Source organism: Physella acuta, unplaced genomic scaffold (assembly GCF_028476545.2).
Source record: "Physella acuta isolate Inbredline_101_S28 unplaced genomic scaffold, ASM2847654v3 ptg000206l, whole genome shotgun sequence".
Taxonomy (NCBI): domain Eukaryota; kingdom Metazoa; phylum Mollusca; class Gastropoda; family Physidae; genus Physella; species Physella acuta.
In genome coordinates, this window is record NW_026731725.1 from 702,240 (window position 1) to 718,058 (window position 15,819).

Below are 15,819 nucleotides of genomic sequence, written 5' to 3' on the forward strand. Positions count from 1 at the left end.
GTAAATTGGTTTGGTAAAATGTGTGTTTTAGTTTTTTAAATTTGTTTTTACTAGACGACCGAGCTTCACCTAACTTGACTACACCACAGAATACGCTGACTGAGTATATTCACTCCAACCGTATTCCACTAACTCTTCAAAACATAATCTCACCCCTCCTACAAGGACACGACAAATACCTTTTTGTAGTTTAACTTATTCTTACCCCGTTTACCAATTAATAGAATATTTGAATAGTGTTACTATCAATAAAGCAAACTAATAAACCTCAGAATAAAAAAAAAATAAACCTTATTATTTTATCCATGCATGACATTTTAATCGCCTTGTTTAAGAACTTTAAAAAATAAGGCAGTCTTGTTCAGCATGTTATTTTAAACATGATAAAAATAACACACTTGACAATCGATAGTATTGGAAACCAATAGAAATAGTAAATAAATATATGGTTAAGCATAAGACAAAATATAAAAAGCATTATAAGCATTATAAATATCATTATTATATCGTGTTTTTTTTGTTAGTTAGGATAAAAATTTACATTATTTGATTATAATGTAAGTTTAAACGCGAAGCACAAATAAAGACAAAAGTACTATTGTATCGTAATAAATTGTATTACTTAAAAATACTTATATACTATTATAGGATAATTGAATGTATGACATTTTAATTTTATTTAATGCTTAATAATTAGCTTTTTTACATATTATTCCAAACATGAGGAATTAATCTAAATAATATTTTTTTTAAACTTTTTTTCTGCATATATTAACAGCTTCACTGTTAGACTGTGCCAATCAGATTGGTGTGATTCACGTTTGCCCTTCGAGATGTGTGTTGATTTGCAAGACAAAACATTGGTTAGTTCGTCCAACTTCAATGGCCAAAAGAAACAATTTGATAAGTACACCGGTCTAACCTTAATGAAAGGATACGCATTTGTACTAAAGATCATAATTACAGACTCTGAGTTTCAGGTATCTATCTATCTATCTATCTATCTATCTATCTATCTATCTATCTATATATATATATATATATATATATATATATATATATATATATATATATATAGGTAGTTATGTAATTTTAACATTTGTGTACATTCGAAATATTTTGCGTTACTTCAAATTACCTGTTTCTTGTTTTCAAATACAACTTAGGAATTGAAAATTACAGGATATGTATATTGTATTCTGCTTTAGCTAATGTTAGACTATTGCACTAAATACTTAAACCAGCTGCAGCTTGATCAATGCAACTTGATATAATATATTGTGCATAATCATCACAATATTTCTTACGATTTAAAATAGAATGACAATTCAGTTACATTTTCAGATTGTTATAAACGAAGAATTATTTGCTACGTACCCAAACCATTTAACTTTTGACGCTTTCAAGTATGTTCAGGTTTTTGGCAACGTTGATATTAATTGGATTCTCTTTTCAGTAAGTGTTCAAACGATTTTTTCAAGGCGATATACTTACGCATATCAGATAACAACAATGTATAACATGGTATTTAAGTCAAGTTTATTTTTATCTACTACCATTTTTGAATGTGTCTGTACAGTTCAAGGTCCGATTTAATGCGGGCTGTCACTTGATTTTGTAAATCTTATAAGAAAAATAACAAAGCAATTTCATTTGTCATGAAAATATTAATTTTTATAGTGTTCTTTTTGTCGAAAATAATCATTCCTTTGTAATATGAACACAATTTCAAAGTGTTGGTTTAATTTTATGTATGTATTCAAAGTTGTAGGTACATCTTACTTTTTTTTACTGCTATATAAAAAATTAAAATATGTTCCAACGATTGCGATGTCCACATCCCCGCCACTGCTACCGTAAGGGTCGCTGGTTTGTGTTTTTAATTCACTATTACAGAAAGTGATTTGCCTTCAGACAACACACCCCGGGGTGTCTGGACAAGCCTGCGATATAATAACTAAGATCCAAGAAATAAAGCGCCAGCGTTCTTTACATATAAGACTTTTGTTGTTGCAAAAGTCAATTATCCAAAAATACACCAGTGTTAACACATTGATAAAATCATCTTAAATATTGCATTGTACAACAGCACTGACGCGTATGCTAATATTATATATATATATATATATATATATATATATATATATATATATATATATATATATATATATTCACCTGTCTGTGTGTCGGTGTGTCTTTATGTCTGTGTCACTGTGCAGAAGCGTAGCGAGGGGGGGGGCGGGGGGGGGGGGGACATATGTCCCCGGGCGCCGACCTTAGGGGGGGGGGCGCCAAATTGAAAGTTTGAGGGGAGGGGTGCAAATGAAAAGTTCGAGGGGGGGGGGTGCACATCGAAAGTTTGAGGGGGGGGGTGCAAATAGAAAATTTGCTCCCAAGGGGGCGCCATATTGAAAGTATGTCCCCGGGCGCCGAGAAGGGTCGCTACGCCTCTGTCACTGTGTGTCTGTGTGTGTGAGTGTGTGTGTTTGTTTATGGGTGGGTGCATGCGTGAGTGCGTGTGTTTGTGTATATAGGCATTCATTCTTATTTAGAATATATTTAAGAAAAGTTTGTCGAAAATAATAATTGTATTTTTGGTTCTTTAAAATATTGTTTGCATAACTATCTTTATTACAGATTTTAAACCCCGTAAGTATATACATGTTTAGTATGTGAGATATGTTTTTTTTGCTAAGTGTTAACATATGTGACAGAGTGTGTGAGACTTGTGTCGTTTGTTTTTCGCCCTTGTCTAGGTATTTATACGCTAGCCTTGGCATACTATATTTTCACTAGTTTATCAAATCAAATAATCACAATTAATGTCGGTTCGATTTATTCTCCGTATTAATATTTCATTGAATCCTATTGTTCAATAATATCACTAAAATCAACTGATGTCTAATGCCATTAGTCCGTGCACACTTTTCATTTCTCAATCTTTGCATAATAATACAATTTGCTCAATCGTCATTTGCGTCTGTAAGCGAAACCTGTTGTTGCTCTCACTTCAAACTCGTTAGTCCTCGATTCTAATGGTCTTATGTTATGGACATCACAGTCTACGTTAGATTACCATGGTTTGATTTTCCGGATGCTTCATCTATCGCCTCAAATATCTCCGTCCCCACGTTATTTCTGCTTCCTAATCTCATGCTCTCTATATACCAAGACATACTGAGTCTTGAATACCTGGCATTTCCTGTTATTCTGATCGGATTTCCCATGTTTACCAGTAAATTTACGTTTTATTTTGTATTACGTTGGTCCATCGACGTTGGTTGGCTACTTACTGTTTTCGCGTTATTAACTGAGTAATGTTTATTATGCCAACAAATTACTTTCTCGCCAATAGCAGTATGTGTAACTATTTACTTGCTACACATGGTATTATATGTTTGTTTTTAAAAAATGTTTTAACAACCTTAACATTTTTCAACAACAATTATAGATGGATTTTGTTTAAAACGATAACATATTTAAATTATTTAGTTATGAATTACAAATTAATAAATTACACATAATTAGTTAAACGGGGTCGACCTGGTCGAGTTGGTAAATCAAAAAGTCTCGAGTTTGATCCCCCAGGCAGATGAGGCGTGATAGCTGGGGACAGTAATTCTTCTAAGATAGATAACGGCAAAACCAAACAACTGCTGCATTGTCGTTTGTTCTTGGTTGGACAGAGATAATAGAAGCAAATACAAAAAAGAAAAGAAGTTACACGTAATACTTAATAGTGTTCTAGGAAATCAATTCCAACATTAAAAGTTAAGAAGAATAAGAAGAATTAATATTTAAAACAATATAATCTATTGGCTTTATATGATACTCATATATTATTTCAGCTTTTTAATAAAAAAAAACATTTACAATTAATCCATGTATTTTAAAATAGGTAAGTCCAGTAAAGATTGAAAGACGACCTGGCGGTGAAAAAATTGTCGTCTATGGATACCCAACCAACGATACTACAGAGTAAAACAATATTACATTATCTGTAACAGATATAACGACTTAGCACATGCAATAATAATCAAATCCTGCATTCTCAGTTATTATGTATCTATTACATTTCTAAAGATTTTAATTGTTTCACGTATTTTACGATTTCATCATCAGTTAATGATTTTATTACAGGTTCAGTGTAAACGTTCATTGCCTGCCTGATTGCGATGAAGAAGACAATTTTATCATTGTCACCCACGTAAACATTAGATTCAACCATTTTGGTATTTTAAAAAGAGTGGTTCTTAACCATTTTCAAAACGGAGTCTGGGCTAGGGAAAGTATTTACGACGCATTTAACTTCAAACTGGGATATCAGTTTAAACTTCAGTTGTTAACAAACCCAGGTTACACTTGGGTAATTTTGACTAGTTTTATATATTTATCTTTTTAATAGATTTTGAGCTTCCAACAAGAGTTTATGTATGTTTATTCAAATATTTTAATATTATTGATTTAAAGTTTTACCATGTATGTTCCTGAAAATACAGTATCTATCTTTATTTTTCTGTTTTTTTTTTGCTGTCTATTTTTGAGTGTTACAGGATTTTGGTGTCATTAGGGGTCTTTCGATCTTCATTTGGTTATCTTTCTTTTTCCTTTTGTTCTTGTGTCGGTGTATGGTCGAGTTTCGTTGTTTGTTAAGCGCTGTTTTTGAGATTTAGTTTGTTTAGGTATTAAATATTTCTATTTATGTTTTAAGCTTGCTTATTCAATGTTGAAATAATTGTTTTAAATCGTTCAACTAAAAAAATGCGTCACAATGTGTCAATGTTCAAGCCAAACAGTTAAATGTATCTGTTGTTCGCTTTTTATTGCTTATGGTTTCAATTATTTATTTTCTTCTATTAATTTTTTTAACATATTTTATTTACATTAATACATTTCAAAAGTTATGTGATTATGTAACATGCACTTTTAAATAATAGTTCAAAACAAAATGTTTTCATTTAACTTATTATATATTGAAAAATATTTATGAGAAATACAAAAATTCGTGAAAAATATATACAATGATTTTACATACATATCACACAACTTTTTTTGGAATAGAAAAATAACCCATTACGCATATCACACCTTAAATTACATAACAAATCAACTTTATATATATATATATATATATATATATATATATACTAAAACTCAAGTTTGTTTACATGTTTGAATATTTATTTGTTTGTTTGTCCGATTGACTATTGTAGAAAATCTGCGCTATGTGTAGAAATGTAAAATAGTAATTAGGTAGAAAACAATTTTTCTTGTTAATTAATTTATTGATTTATTTATAGGTAGATTAACCACATTAATTTTAAAATTTTAAAACAATGGCTTTACTTTGACTGAATAGTGACGTCACATGATTTGTTTACTTTTTAATACAATAAAATGGCGGTTTCCATCATAGACTTTGTGGCCCATTCAAAAGTTTAACGCGTTCTAAAGCTAATTTTCTGTCGGCTGTGACTTTAAAAGACGTCCGTTTGCTGTTTTTATTACATTCCAACACTATTATCAACTATTAACAGTTCTTTTTATTTTATTATACAATACATTTCTATAGATCTACAGAAATATGTCTAGATTCTTACACTGCTTAGAAGTAAAATATATAAGTTATTAACTTCTCCAGAGTACGAGCCTAGATAGCTAAGAGGTTAGCACATTAGGTTACCCTGCGGGTGGCATGGGTCCAGACATGTCTGTGTTTTTTGTTTGGTTTTTTTAAATTGTTTTTTTTTTTGTTTTTATTTGTGAATAATAATGTTGCCTTTTCCTATAGGAACTTAGCCGGATACAGGGCAGGTGAAGTAGTGTTCACCTGTTTCTTTGTCCTCAGTATATAACGTTGATAGTGTGATCAGAGCCATGCTCGGCCGGAATCTTTTTTTTTTTTTTAAATAAAACATGTTGTCTGAGACTTGGCGGAACACTGGGCAGGTGAAGTAGTGTTGGGTAGGTTTAAAGTTCACCTGTGACGACACCATATGAAGAGATAGTGTGGTCAGACCCACGCTCAGCCAAAATCAGTGTTTTCACAGACCAAAACATGTCTGAGTTGGGATGACACTGTGCAGGTGAAGTAGAGTTAACCTGTTTTTGTAACCTCAGCATATGAAAATATTTTGTTGTCAGACCCATGCTCAGACGAAGTCAGTGTTGTTAAAAGACAAAAACGTCTGAGGTGTGACGCCTTTTTGAATGACGTGGAGTCTGGTTTTTTTGTTATGATAAGTGACAGACGTGATGTCATTTATGGTGACCCCCGAAACCCACAGTTATCTAATGATAACGTGTATTCTAGTATATATATACGCATCATTTTTAATGTTTAAATGTTGACGAAATGAAATATTCAATTTCAGATTTTGATAGATGACTACTTCAAAAATACATGGTACCACGGAATGAACTGTTACAACCGTCTAGGTTTTTATAGGGAAGTCAAAGTAGAAAAAATATTGATGTCATGAGAGGATTATTGGGCTTTACAAAAGCATATTACATGCAATTTATTTTCCTTAAATATTTAATGTTTATCTTTTCATAAACCTAATATGCATTTCATTGTGTGTAACCCATGGTATTATGATTTTATTATGAGTAGCTTAGGCCTAATGTATTATTATTTATTGGTACACATGGTAGTTTTTAATTGTGGATAAGTTATAGTGTAATGTTTAGTCAAGCTGATTAGATGAACTAAATTTTGCGTTTCTTACGATTTCTTGCATTTTATGGTAAAGTTTCGTTAATAGGAAAATTTATATTTTCTCTACATAGTACACGCACATAGATACAAACACTCCCAGACATACAATACACACGGATACACACCTACCGAAATCGCAATATATGTGTTTTAAAGTGAAACTTTGTTTCTGATATCAGCACATTTTGTTAGTTTTGCAGACACACTCATAGAACTTATTAATACAATCCTAATTTTAAGAAAATGTAATTTTCAAAATTTACAAACTTTTGTTATTTGTTTTCTAGGTGTTTGTATGTTTATTTTTTTTTAATATCATTAAGTTAGACTGAAATAAAAACAAATCTGGGTTGTGTAATATAGCTTAAAATACATGTTGATGGTGTAATACACGGCGTGGTTGGGTAAGAAAGATCGTGGCAAATGGCAACCACATTCATCCCTTCCCGTCATCTAAATGAGCACGACCTTGCAATAGCTGATGTTTCACAGATGGCAACAAGATATATAGGTAGTGACTAATGAAACACTGTATGGTATGTGTTAAGGAATTCGAAGATTTGAAAAGTAGAAAATTAAATTAATATTGATGCAAAATATTGGTTTATTTTTAAAAAATAAAGGTTGTAGGAACAATTGTTTTCTTGTCATGTTTGTAATTTTAAAAACATTTATGTAATCCTTACTATGTTTTAAAAATATAGGCAGTTTAATATATTTAACTATATGTGTGCTGAATCTAGAGGATAATGCTTAGTCTTCAGGCTCTGAACACTATGTTAACTTTTTTTTTTCATGCATGGAACTCAAATTGGAAGTTGACCCGTAGGAAATCAAAATTTCAAAAATAAGGACCACCCTTATATATGTACGTATATATATATATATATATATATATATATATATATATATATATATATATATATATATATATATATATATATATATATATATATATATAACTAGGGGCGTAGCGAGGGGAGGGCGGTGTGTGCGGACCGCACCGGGTGACAACATTTAGGGGGGGGGTGACACCTAGGCAAAAAAGAGCAAAATATATACAGAAAAATGATAATTTCACTTAATGAAATGATTAATTAGAGTGAATTAAATAGTCTTTTGTGAGCAAAGTGGACAAATTCCGACACAAGTTGAAGGGGGGGGGGGGTGACACCATGACGTAAACCTGCTAATGATAAAGAAATCATGCATCATCCAGCTGAATTTATAACGGAATATAGATACAAATCGTTAGTATTATCTGAGCACAATTTAAAGCAATCACCGTTGCGGTGACGGGGGGAGGGGGGAGTTGCAATATATACGCCTTCGGGAAACGGGTTGGTTGAGAATCGTAATAACCAATGTTAATCCATGTATGGGGGGTGTGAAAAATCAAATACATCCAGAAGAAAAAACATATTTGAATACATATATACATGTATATACACATACTTACAAGTGTATGTGGAATATATATAAATATATATATATATATATATATATATATATATATTATATATATATATATATATATATATATATATATATATATATATATGTATATATATATATATATATATATATATATATATATATATATATATATATATATATATATACATATATATATATATATATATAAATATATATATATATATATATCTATATATGTATGTATGTATATATATATATATATATATATATATATATATATATATATATATATATATATTTATATATATATATATATATATATATATATATATATATATATATATATATATATATATATTGAGATATTGAGATATTGAGATATTGAGATATATCTATAGTTTGTTTTCTTACGGGGGGGGGGGGGGTGACAACATTTGGTGCCGCACCAGGTGACACCCGACCTCGCTACGCCACTGTTTTTACCTTAAACTAACCACAACACCTAACCCTAAGTCTTACTACTGACCACTGGCTTAAACCCTAAGTAAAATGTAATGCGCTAAAATGATTTTTATTACACCGTCGATGTAATATTTTTGAAACAATAAAAGGAATTAAGCATGCAATGATTGTTTTGCAAAAAAAATTAACGCGGTTGTCTCCCTTCGAACATTAAAAATTTTAATAAAAAATAACTGCGATGGTCTAAAAACTAACCTACAGTTCTAAAAAATAATAAATATTATTACCTTAAGTATTTATGCCAAATTTTTGCAGACAAACATAGCAAACATATAATTCTAAACATATAAATCAGTAGTTTTCATCTCTCTCTCTCTCTCTCTCTCTCTCTCTCTCTCTCTCTCTCTCTCTCTCTCCACCCCATGCGAATGGCTATCTCTGTTTTTGTCAATGATCAGATCACTGAGTAACAAATAGATATACACGCACTTCCTGTGTGGATCAGACGACTAACTCAATGATAATTGCTCCGTCTCTAAGCAGTTTGAATCTATAAATAGAATAACAAAAGGAAGGAAACGAAATTTTAAACTGATTTCCGCCATTAAAAAAATAACATGAAACCTACAGTTCACGACACATCGCATAGGAATTTAAAATAAATATTAGGCCTATAGGTTTAATACATATTGCTTAGAATATAGAAATTTAGATCTAGTGTTCTGGTTAGTAGTTATTTCATGTTTATTAGAATATAGTCTAGAATCTAATCATACGGCTGCATAAAAAGAAAGTTTGAAGGAAATAGAATAGGAATCTAGAGAAGCGGAGGTAAGAAGGTTAAATTAGTAATTTACATGATTTTTATTGTAGTTTCACTGTTTGTTAGGCCCAATTATTAAATCTTTAGATCAGAGGTCCAGCTTGATCATGTTTGGTATCTATTGTGGTGCATTGGAATGAAAAGCCCACATACTTAGGCCTAAATATAGAATCTAGTAGGCCTATACTATAACTGTACTGCCCTATACTTTAAATTTGTTGCCACAAGAAAAAAGCCTATTTACTATTAGGCCTATTAGTTATAATTTAATTAAATTGAAATATTTGATTATCTTTATAGTTTATAGTGAATGCATGCTAATGAGCATTATTCAAGCTGCTGTTATATTTAGGCTCATAGGCCTGTATACTCTATAGCTTAGGCTATATATACTATAGACTATATATTATACCAATATTGTGCATAAAACTTAAAGCATGTAAGCATGCACAATAATAATTATCATTATACCTATTGTAACTTAGACTCGTACTATTTAGTACTACTTTAATACGACCTTTAAACTATTAGGCATAATGAAATAATGATTAATGATTTCAGTGTTTTCCGCACTCGAGAGGAAAGAGGTTGCAGGGAACTTAGAGACTAATCTTTGCCAACATACTCGATTTCTGGTGATGACAATAGCAGCAGATAGTATGCGGCTCAGTTAATACTAAAAACAATTGATTTTAGTAATTAGTGGTAAGCTCTTTAAAATAATATATTATAACATGGTATCGCAAAGGTTCAGGTTGTCCAATAAATGGTAATTAGAATCAGGTTTAGGACTATAGTTTAATGCTTGGTTAGTAATATGCATCAAGTTGGGAAAGACATAGAAATGGAAATACATAGCATTTAATGTGTTCATTCGCAAACGTTACTATTTAATTTTTTTTTAGGCCTGCTATTTATTGCTGAATAATAAAATCACTATACTTATCCACTATATTATGTTTAAATAAAGTGAGTTTAGATCAGTCGAGTAAATAAATTTAATAGCAAGACATAGCTAAAATTTACAATGAATATATATATATATATATATATATATATATATATATATATATATATATATATATATATATATATATATATATATATATATATATATATATAATTTGATTGCTATTTTATAAAAGTATGTAAATCACAGACCAAACATTACTTTGTATTGTGTCTACAACTTAACGAAAAATGCTACTACTTTGATGGATTGCACTAAATAGGGGTTAGCTTTAATTCAATAATTTGTGAGATATTCTTGCTAATCTATGTGTAAATTGCTTTTCAGGACTATGAGTGTGTGTTTGGCCATCCAGATTTCATAACTACAACTGATGTTCAATTACAAGGGATATTAATCAGTCTCCGTGGACTATACACTGTGCCTAGTTTCATCCTCAGGTAACTGTACTATAGGCATAACCCATTTTTTAAAGTAATTATTATAGCAAGAGATAGCATTGTATGTTATAATAAATATAATGGATTTTAATCCAAAATATTTTATTAATTATTGTCTTTTTTTAAATTCTAATAAATCAGTGAGTTGTACAACATAGAGGGTATTATATTTGAATGATAATTGAAACACATATTGTTATAGAGCTCAAAACTATGTACTTATCTAATATAATTAATATACTGAAACAGTTTTATTGAAGCATATTATTTCATATTTTACCACACAGAGACTGATGTGTAAGCTTAAAGTAAAGACATCAAATCAAAGTATCAGCCATCAAGAGGGTAAATATTGATAGTCTACTTCATTAATCTTTAATATGAATAGCAAAATTTTAAATCTATAATTATCTTTGCTGATCATGTTTGTTTCTTGTTATTCATCATGTTCAGTGCTTTATCTTTTCAAAGTAATTAGTTATAGTTAAGAAATAGTAGAGATAGTAATATAAATTTGTAATTTATTTCTTTTGCTGGTTCCACAAAAGAAAGTATCAACATATTTTGCCTTTATTTCATTTACAGAAAAACATTCAAAATCATATTGTGATACACAAGTCAAGCTAGTCTGACCAGCATTTTGATACAGGCCAAGAAAAAGCTGGATACTTGATTGGAAGGGTCGCACAAAAAACATGGGTTATCACTAGGGAAACAAGCTCGCAATACAGTTCACTGTTAGGACAGCAAGCCAAATACTTCTAAACTTATTTGAATCATTTTTGCTGTTTATTATAATTCATCCAATTGTCTTATTAAATATATACATTTATATATATACACAATTCCTAATATAGAATTTCTAAAAATGTTTTATTATAATATTTAAAATGAAACAAACATGTTCCCAGAACACAGCCACATAATGTCAACATGTTCCCAGAACACAGCCACATAATGTCAACATGTTCCCAGAACACAGCCACATAATGTCAACATGTTCCCAGAACACAGCCACATAATGTCAACATGTTCCCAGAACACAGCTACATAATGTCAACATGTTCCCAGAACACAGCCACATAATGTCAACATGTTCCCAGAACACAGCCACATAATGTCAACATGTTCCCAGAACACAGCCACATAATGTCAACATGTTCCCAGAACACAGCCACATAATGTCAACATGTTCCCAGAACACAGCCACATAATGTCAACATGTTCCCAGAACACAGCCACATAATGTCAACATGTTCCCAGAACACAGCCACATAATGTCAACATGTTCCCAGAACACACAAAATGGCAACATGTTCCCAGAACACACAAAATGGCAACATGTGCCGAGAACACAAAAAATGACAACATGTGCCGAGAACAATGCCCCTTACAGATGACATGTTCCCAGAACACAGCCCGTAGTTGGTCTGCCATAAAAAGTTAACAATAGTTTACTTTTTCCTTAACAATTTTACAAGCAGGTAATAAAGCCATACATCTTTACTGTGGATATAGCCAATAAATAGGGTAACCTTCACTATATGCAATTTGTAGTTTTCAATGCCTGTCCCATGCATATTATTTAGCCTATTGTTTTGGGTCTTGCTTCATTTACTCAATAAATTATATAGGCATGAGAATTTTCATTTTAATCTGCAAAAGCTACATTCTGTACATTATTATTTCCAAACTACATCATATATTTTTCTCTTCTCTGATACAAAATATTCCTCATATTGTTTGTGTCAAGTATTTTATTTTTATCTATGCAATGCTATATTCTTATTTTATAATAATTACTTTTATACAAATTCTTTTGAAAACTGTTCTTTATTGATTTGTATAATTTTCTTTATTTCTGAAAAATAAAACTTTGTTTGGGAATCCTTTTTTTGTTTCTGTACAAATTAATAAACATAAATACCTACCAGGCTTAATATCCAGCAACATTAAACAATTAAGTAGGGCCTATTGTTAGTAATGGTAAATTATATACTAATTAATGTGATTTCTCCTGGCCACCTTGTTCTGAATACCTTCAACTGTGTCAATGTTGCTACCAACTCCAATAATTAAAACTGAAGCCATTTACTATGAAGTAAAACTTGGGTGTAATCCAAATCCACCCAGTTGCCGGGGGCAAGGTACCAAACATGATGTCCAGTAGAGGGTTAAGAAAGTATCATTATTAAATCACTATTAAACCCCTCCTCGCCTACGCCATTGCTTGTATGCATATGGACGTTATCGGAATTTACTGTATTGCTTATAAGTCGAAAATGCGAAAAAGACACGTTTAACATTACTAGTTTGAAGAATAACATTCATGTTAGCCGAAACAGGTGTATTCTAAAGTTGTTTAAATTCATTTTATTGTTCATTACGATTATGATGTCGTAAAATATAGGCCTATTTAAAAAAAGCATAACTAAAAAGTGTTTAAACGCATTTTCTTCTTAGAAAAGCCGCACATGCATGATATCATTAACATTACGGCAAATCAAACCCTTGAAGAAGCCCCATCAACCATTCAATTATTACGATGGGCAACAAATAAAACGCCCGCATCAAGGTACAGTCCTTATGCTATCGACATTAGCTCAACCCCGGCAACTAACATGTCCCAAAACCAAGAATTGAAATCTTGACCCATTATTCTGATTAATTAGTGGTTAAACATCTTTAGGCATCTGAAAACGTTAGTTTTTAATCTAGTGTACTCAAAAAGGAACAACATAAAGCTTTATGCCGCCTTAAAAACCCAATCCCATGTTACGCAAGGCGTCGATAGAGAAAGAATAAGGCTTTGAGTCAGAACAGGCAAGGGCTTAGATGATTGTAGGAAAAAAAGTCACAGGAAAAAAAAAACACAGGAAAAAAAAACACAGAAAAAAAGTCACAGGAAAAAAAGTCACAGGAAAAAAAGTCACAAATATATATTTGCATGATATTTGTTAATACTTTTATGTATTAAATATTCAGAGAGTGCTAATTAACTTAGGATTAATTAAATGTAATGTAATGTGTGTAGGCTGTATACGTATAGGAATTTTTATAATTCATCTTAAAATATTTATTATGAAGTATGTAGATTGTAATTATTTTAAACTTAAGATTAGTAGCATTTAATAGAATGCTCCAAAGTCACGTTTTTCATCGTGTTTTTTTTTAAATATCAATATTAAATTACCGTGAAATGGTAAGTTCGTCTGACTTGCTGCCCTCAACTCATGGCAACAATAGTTATGTTTAGTTCAACCACCTTTACTGCCCACATTTATCACGCTCATTACATAACAAAACTTAGAATCAAAACAGAAAGCCGACAAGGTTCAAAGGCTGTCATTGACGCATAACGTCAACAACACAAAATATGTTCGGACAATGCCTACTGAGGAGAGGCCGACCAGAGAATAGCCTACGGCAAAAAAATGTGCCTAAATTTCTTCTATAATTAACTTTTCTACCGCGTATTTAACTAAATACTTAACAAAAGTTGAGATTGTTGTGTTAATTATCTTAGAGTATTTTTACTTACAATTGTTATAAATCATAATGCTTTTAACGTCTATAAATAAATTATGCTATCAAAAAATACAACCCACAACAATAAACATACAAAATTTACAATTCTTAACAAATTAATAAAAATATTTCTAAAAAGATTTTTGTGACTTTTTTTCTGTGACTTTATTTCTGTGACTTTTTTTCCGATAAAATTTTTCCACTGTGACTTTTTTCTGTGACTTTTTTTCCTAGCAAAAACTGTGACTTTTTTTCTGTGTTTTTTTTTCCTGTGACTTTTTTCCGTTTACCGCTTAGATAACTGCCAAAATACCTAATCTGTAGACCTCACAAGTCTAGACGATATATTTGTGCCTCTGTTTTTAGACTTTCAGAACAAATGCATGTGATGTGGTCAGTAGGTATATAAAAGAGAAAAGTAGTTTTAATCTAGAGACTTCAAACATTTCTGAAGGACCGAATTTGAACTTGTAGGCCGTGGTGTCGATGCCAAAGTTTAGCGTCGTCCGCAAAGATAAGCTATCGTTATATCATCTCTATGCCCATATTGTGACAGATATTTACCAATGTGTCTAATATAGGACAGAATACATAGCTACTCAACAGAGATAAGCGCAATCACTTGTCCACGACTTAAGAAACCACTGCACTGCAAAACCCACCTAAATAGAAAATGTCTTAGATGTGTGTTTTAATACAAATGTGTACCTCGTCGCGAGTTAGGTCCTGTAGGTAGTCTGTTACTACTCTATATCTAAAAACAATAAAAAGATAACGTGAATTTTATTTATTCAATTTCTTGGTTAACTGTATTTGTTGCATCTTGTTCAATTTTGTTAATATTGATTAACCTAAAGGGTTCAAATGTAACAAAGAAAATTGTGACTAAGTTTCCGGGTGCGGGTATGCTGACACTAGTTAAAGTAGGCCCTATATATCTATTTATATTTATAGAAATGAAAGTATGTTTATCTGTTTGTCCTATATGAATTACTACATCTTTTTCATCGGATCGCCATAAAACTTTGTGAACAGAGTTTTTTCCAGGAAGAATCTATTCGGAGGGGGGGGGGGGAAGCAGAGCCCCCCACCCCCCGAAGAAAGTCTATCGACCCCCCCCTCCCCCGAACGAAACGGAATTTATATAGAAAAAAATACTTTTAACAGTGTCCGCACGCCCCCCCCCCCGGAAAGATTTCGCCAGGGCGGCACCCTAGCAGGAAGCAGAAGCGTAGCAACCTATTCCGGCAGCCGGGGCGAACTATCAATTATGTGCCAACCCTATTCAAACGCTGGCAAAAAGGCGCCCATCCCTACATACACTCCCCTATATAAAATAATTGAGGATATCAGCCATGTATAAATCTGTTTTCTTAAATTTTACTGAAGAATGAGGATTTTTTAAAAAATTGTCTACCCCTTTTGGCGCCCCATTCGA

The 15,819-nt window shown here is 31.4% G+C and overlaps 1 protein-coding gene and 1 long non-coding RNA gene across 2 annotated transcripts; both read left to right on the plus strand.

Annotated features, from left to right (window-relative positions):
- Nucleotides 1-827: 827 nt before the first annotated feature.
- On the plus strand, nucleotides 828-7,345 carry LOC131937303 (uncharacterized). Its single transcript, XM_059294586.1, has 6 exons — nucleotides 828-980; nucleotides 1,345-1,455; nucleotides 2,638-2,649; nucleotides 3,899-3,978; nucleotides 4,141-4,366; nucleotides 6,375-7,345. Exons 1-6 carry the CDS (start codon nucleotides 834-836, stop codon nucleotides 6,480-6,482), a joined length of 684 nt encoding a protein of 227 aa, XP_059150569.1. The 5' UTR covers nucleotides 828-833; the 3' UTR covers nucleotides 6,483-7,345.
- A 1,791-nt stretch (nucleotides 7,346-9,136) lies between these two features.
- LOC131937293 (uncharacterized) lies at nucleotides 9,137-11,875 on the plus strand. The gene is made up of 5 exons (XR_009386192.1): nucleotides 9,137-9,451; nucleotides 10,005-10,148; nucleotides 10,741-10,853; nucleotides 11,141-11,198; nucleotides 11,439-11,875. It is a non-coding gene; the product is annotated as an uncharacterized LOC131937293 (long non-coding RNA).
- The last annotated feature ends 3,944 nt before the right edge of the window (nucleotides 11,876-15,819 follow it).

Excerpts from the sequence above, each read along its gene's own strand:
- LOC131937303 (XM_059294586.1), top strand. The coding sequence starts at position 834 with ATGTGTGTTGATTTGCAAGACAAAACATTGGTTAGTTCGTCCAACTTC. Across the intron at positions 981-1,344 it reads TTACAGACTCTGAGTTTCAG|ATTGTTATAAACGAAGAATT; the intron begins GTATCTATCTAT and ends TTACATTTTCAG. Across the intron at positions 4,367-6,374 it reads CAAACCCAGGTTACACTTGG|ATTTTGATAGATGACTACTT; the intron begins GTAATTTTGACT and ends ATTCAATTTCAG.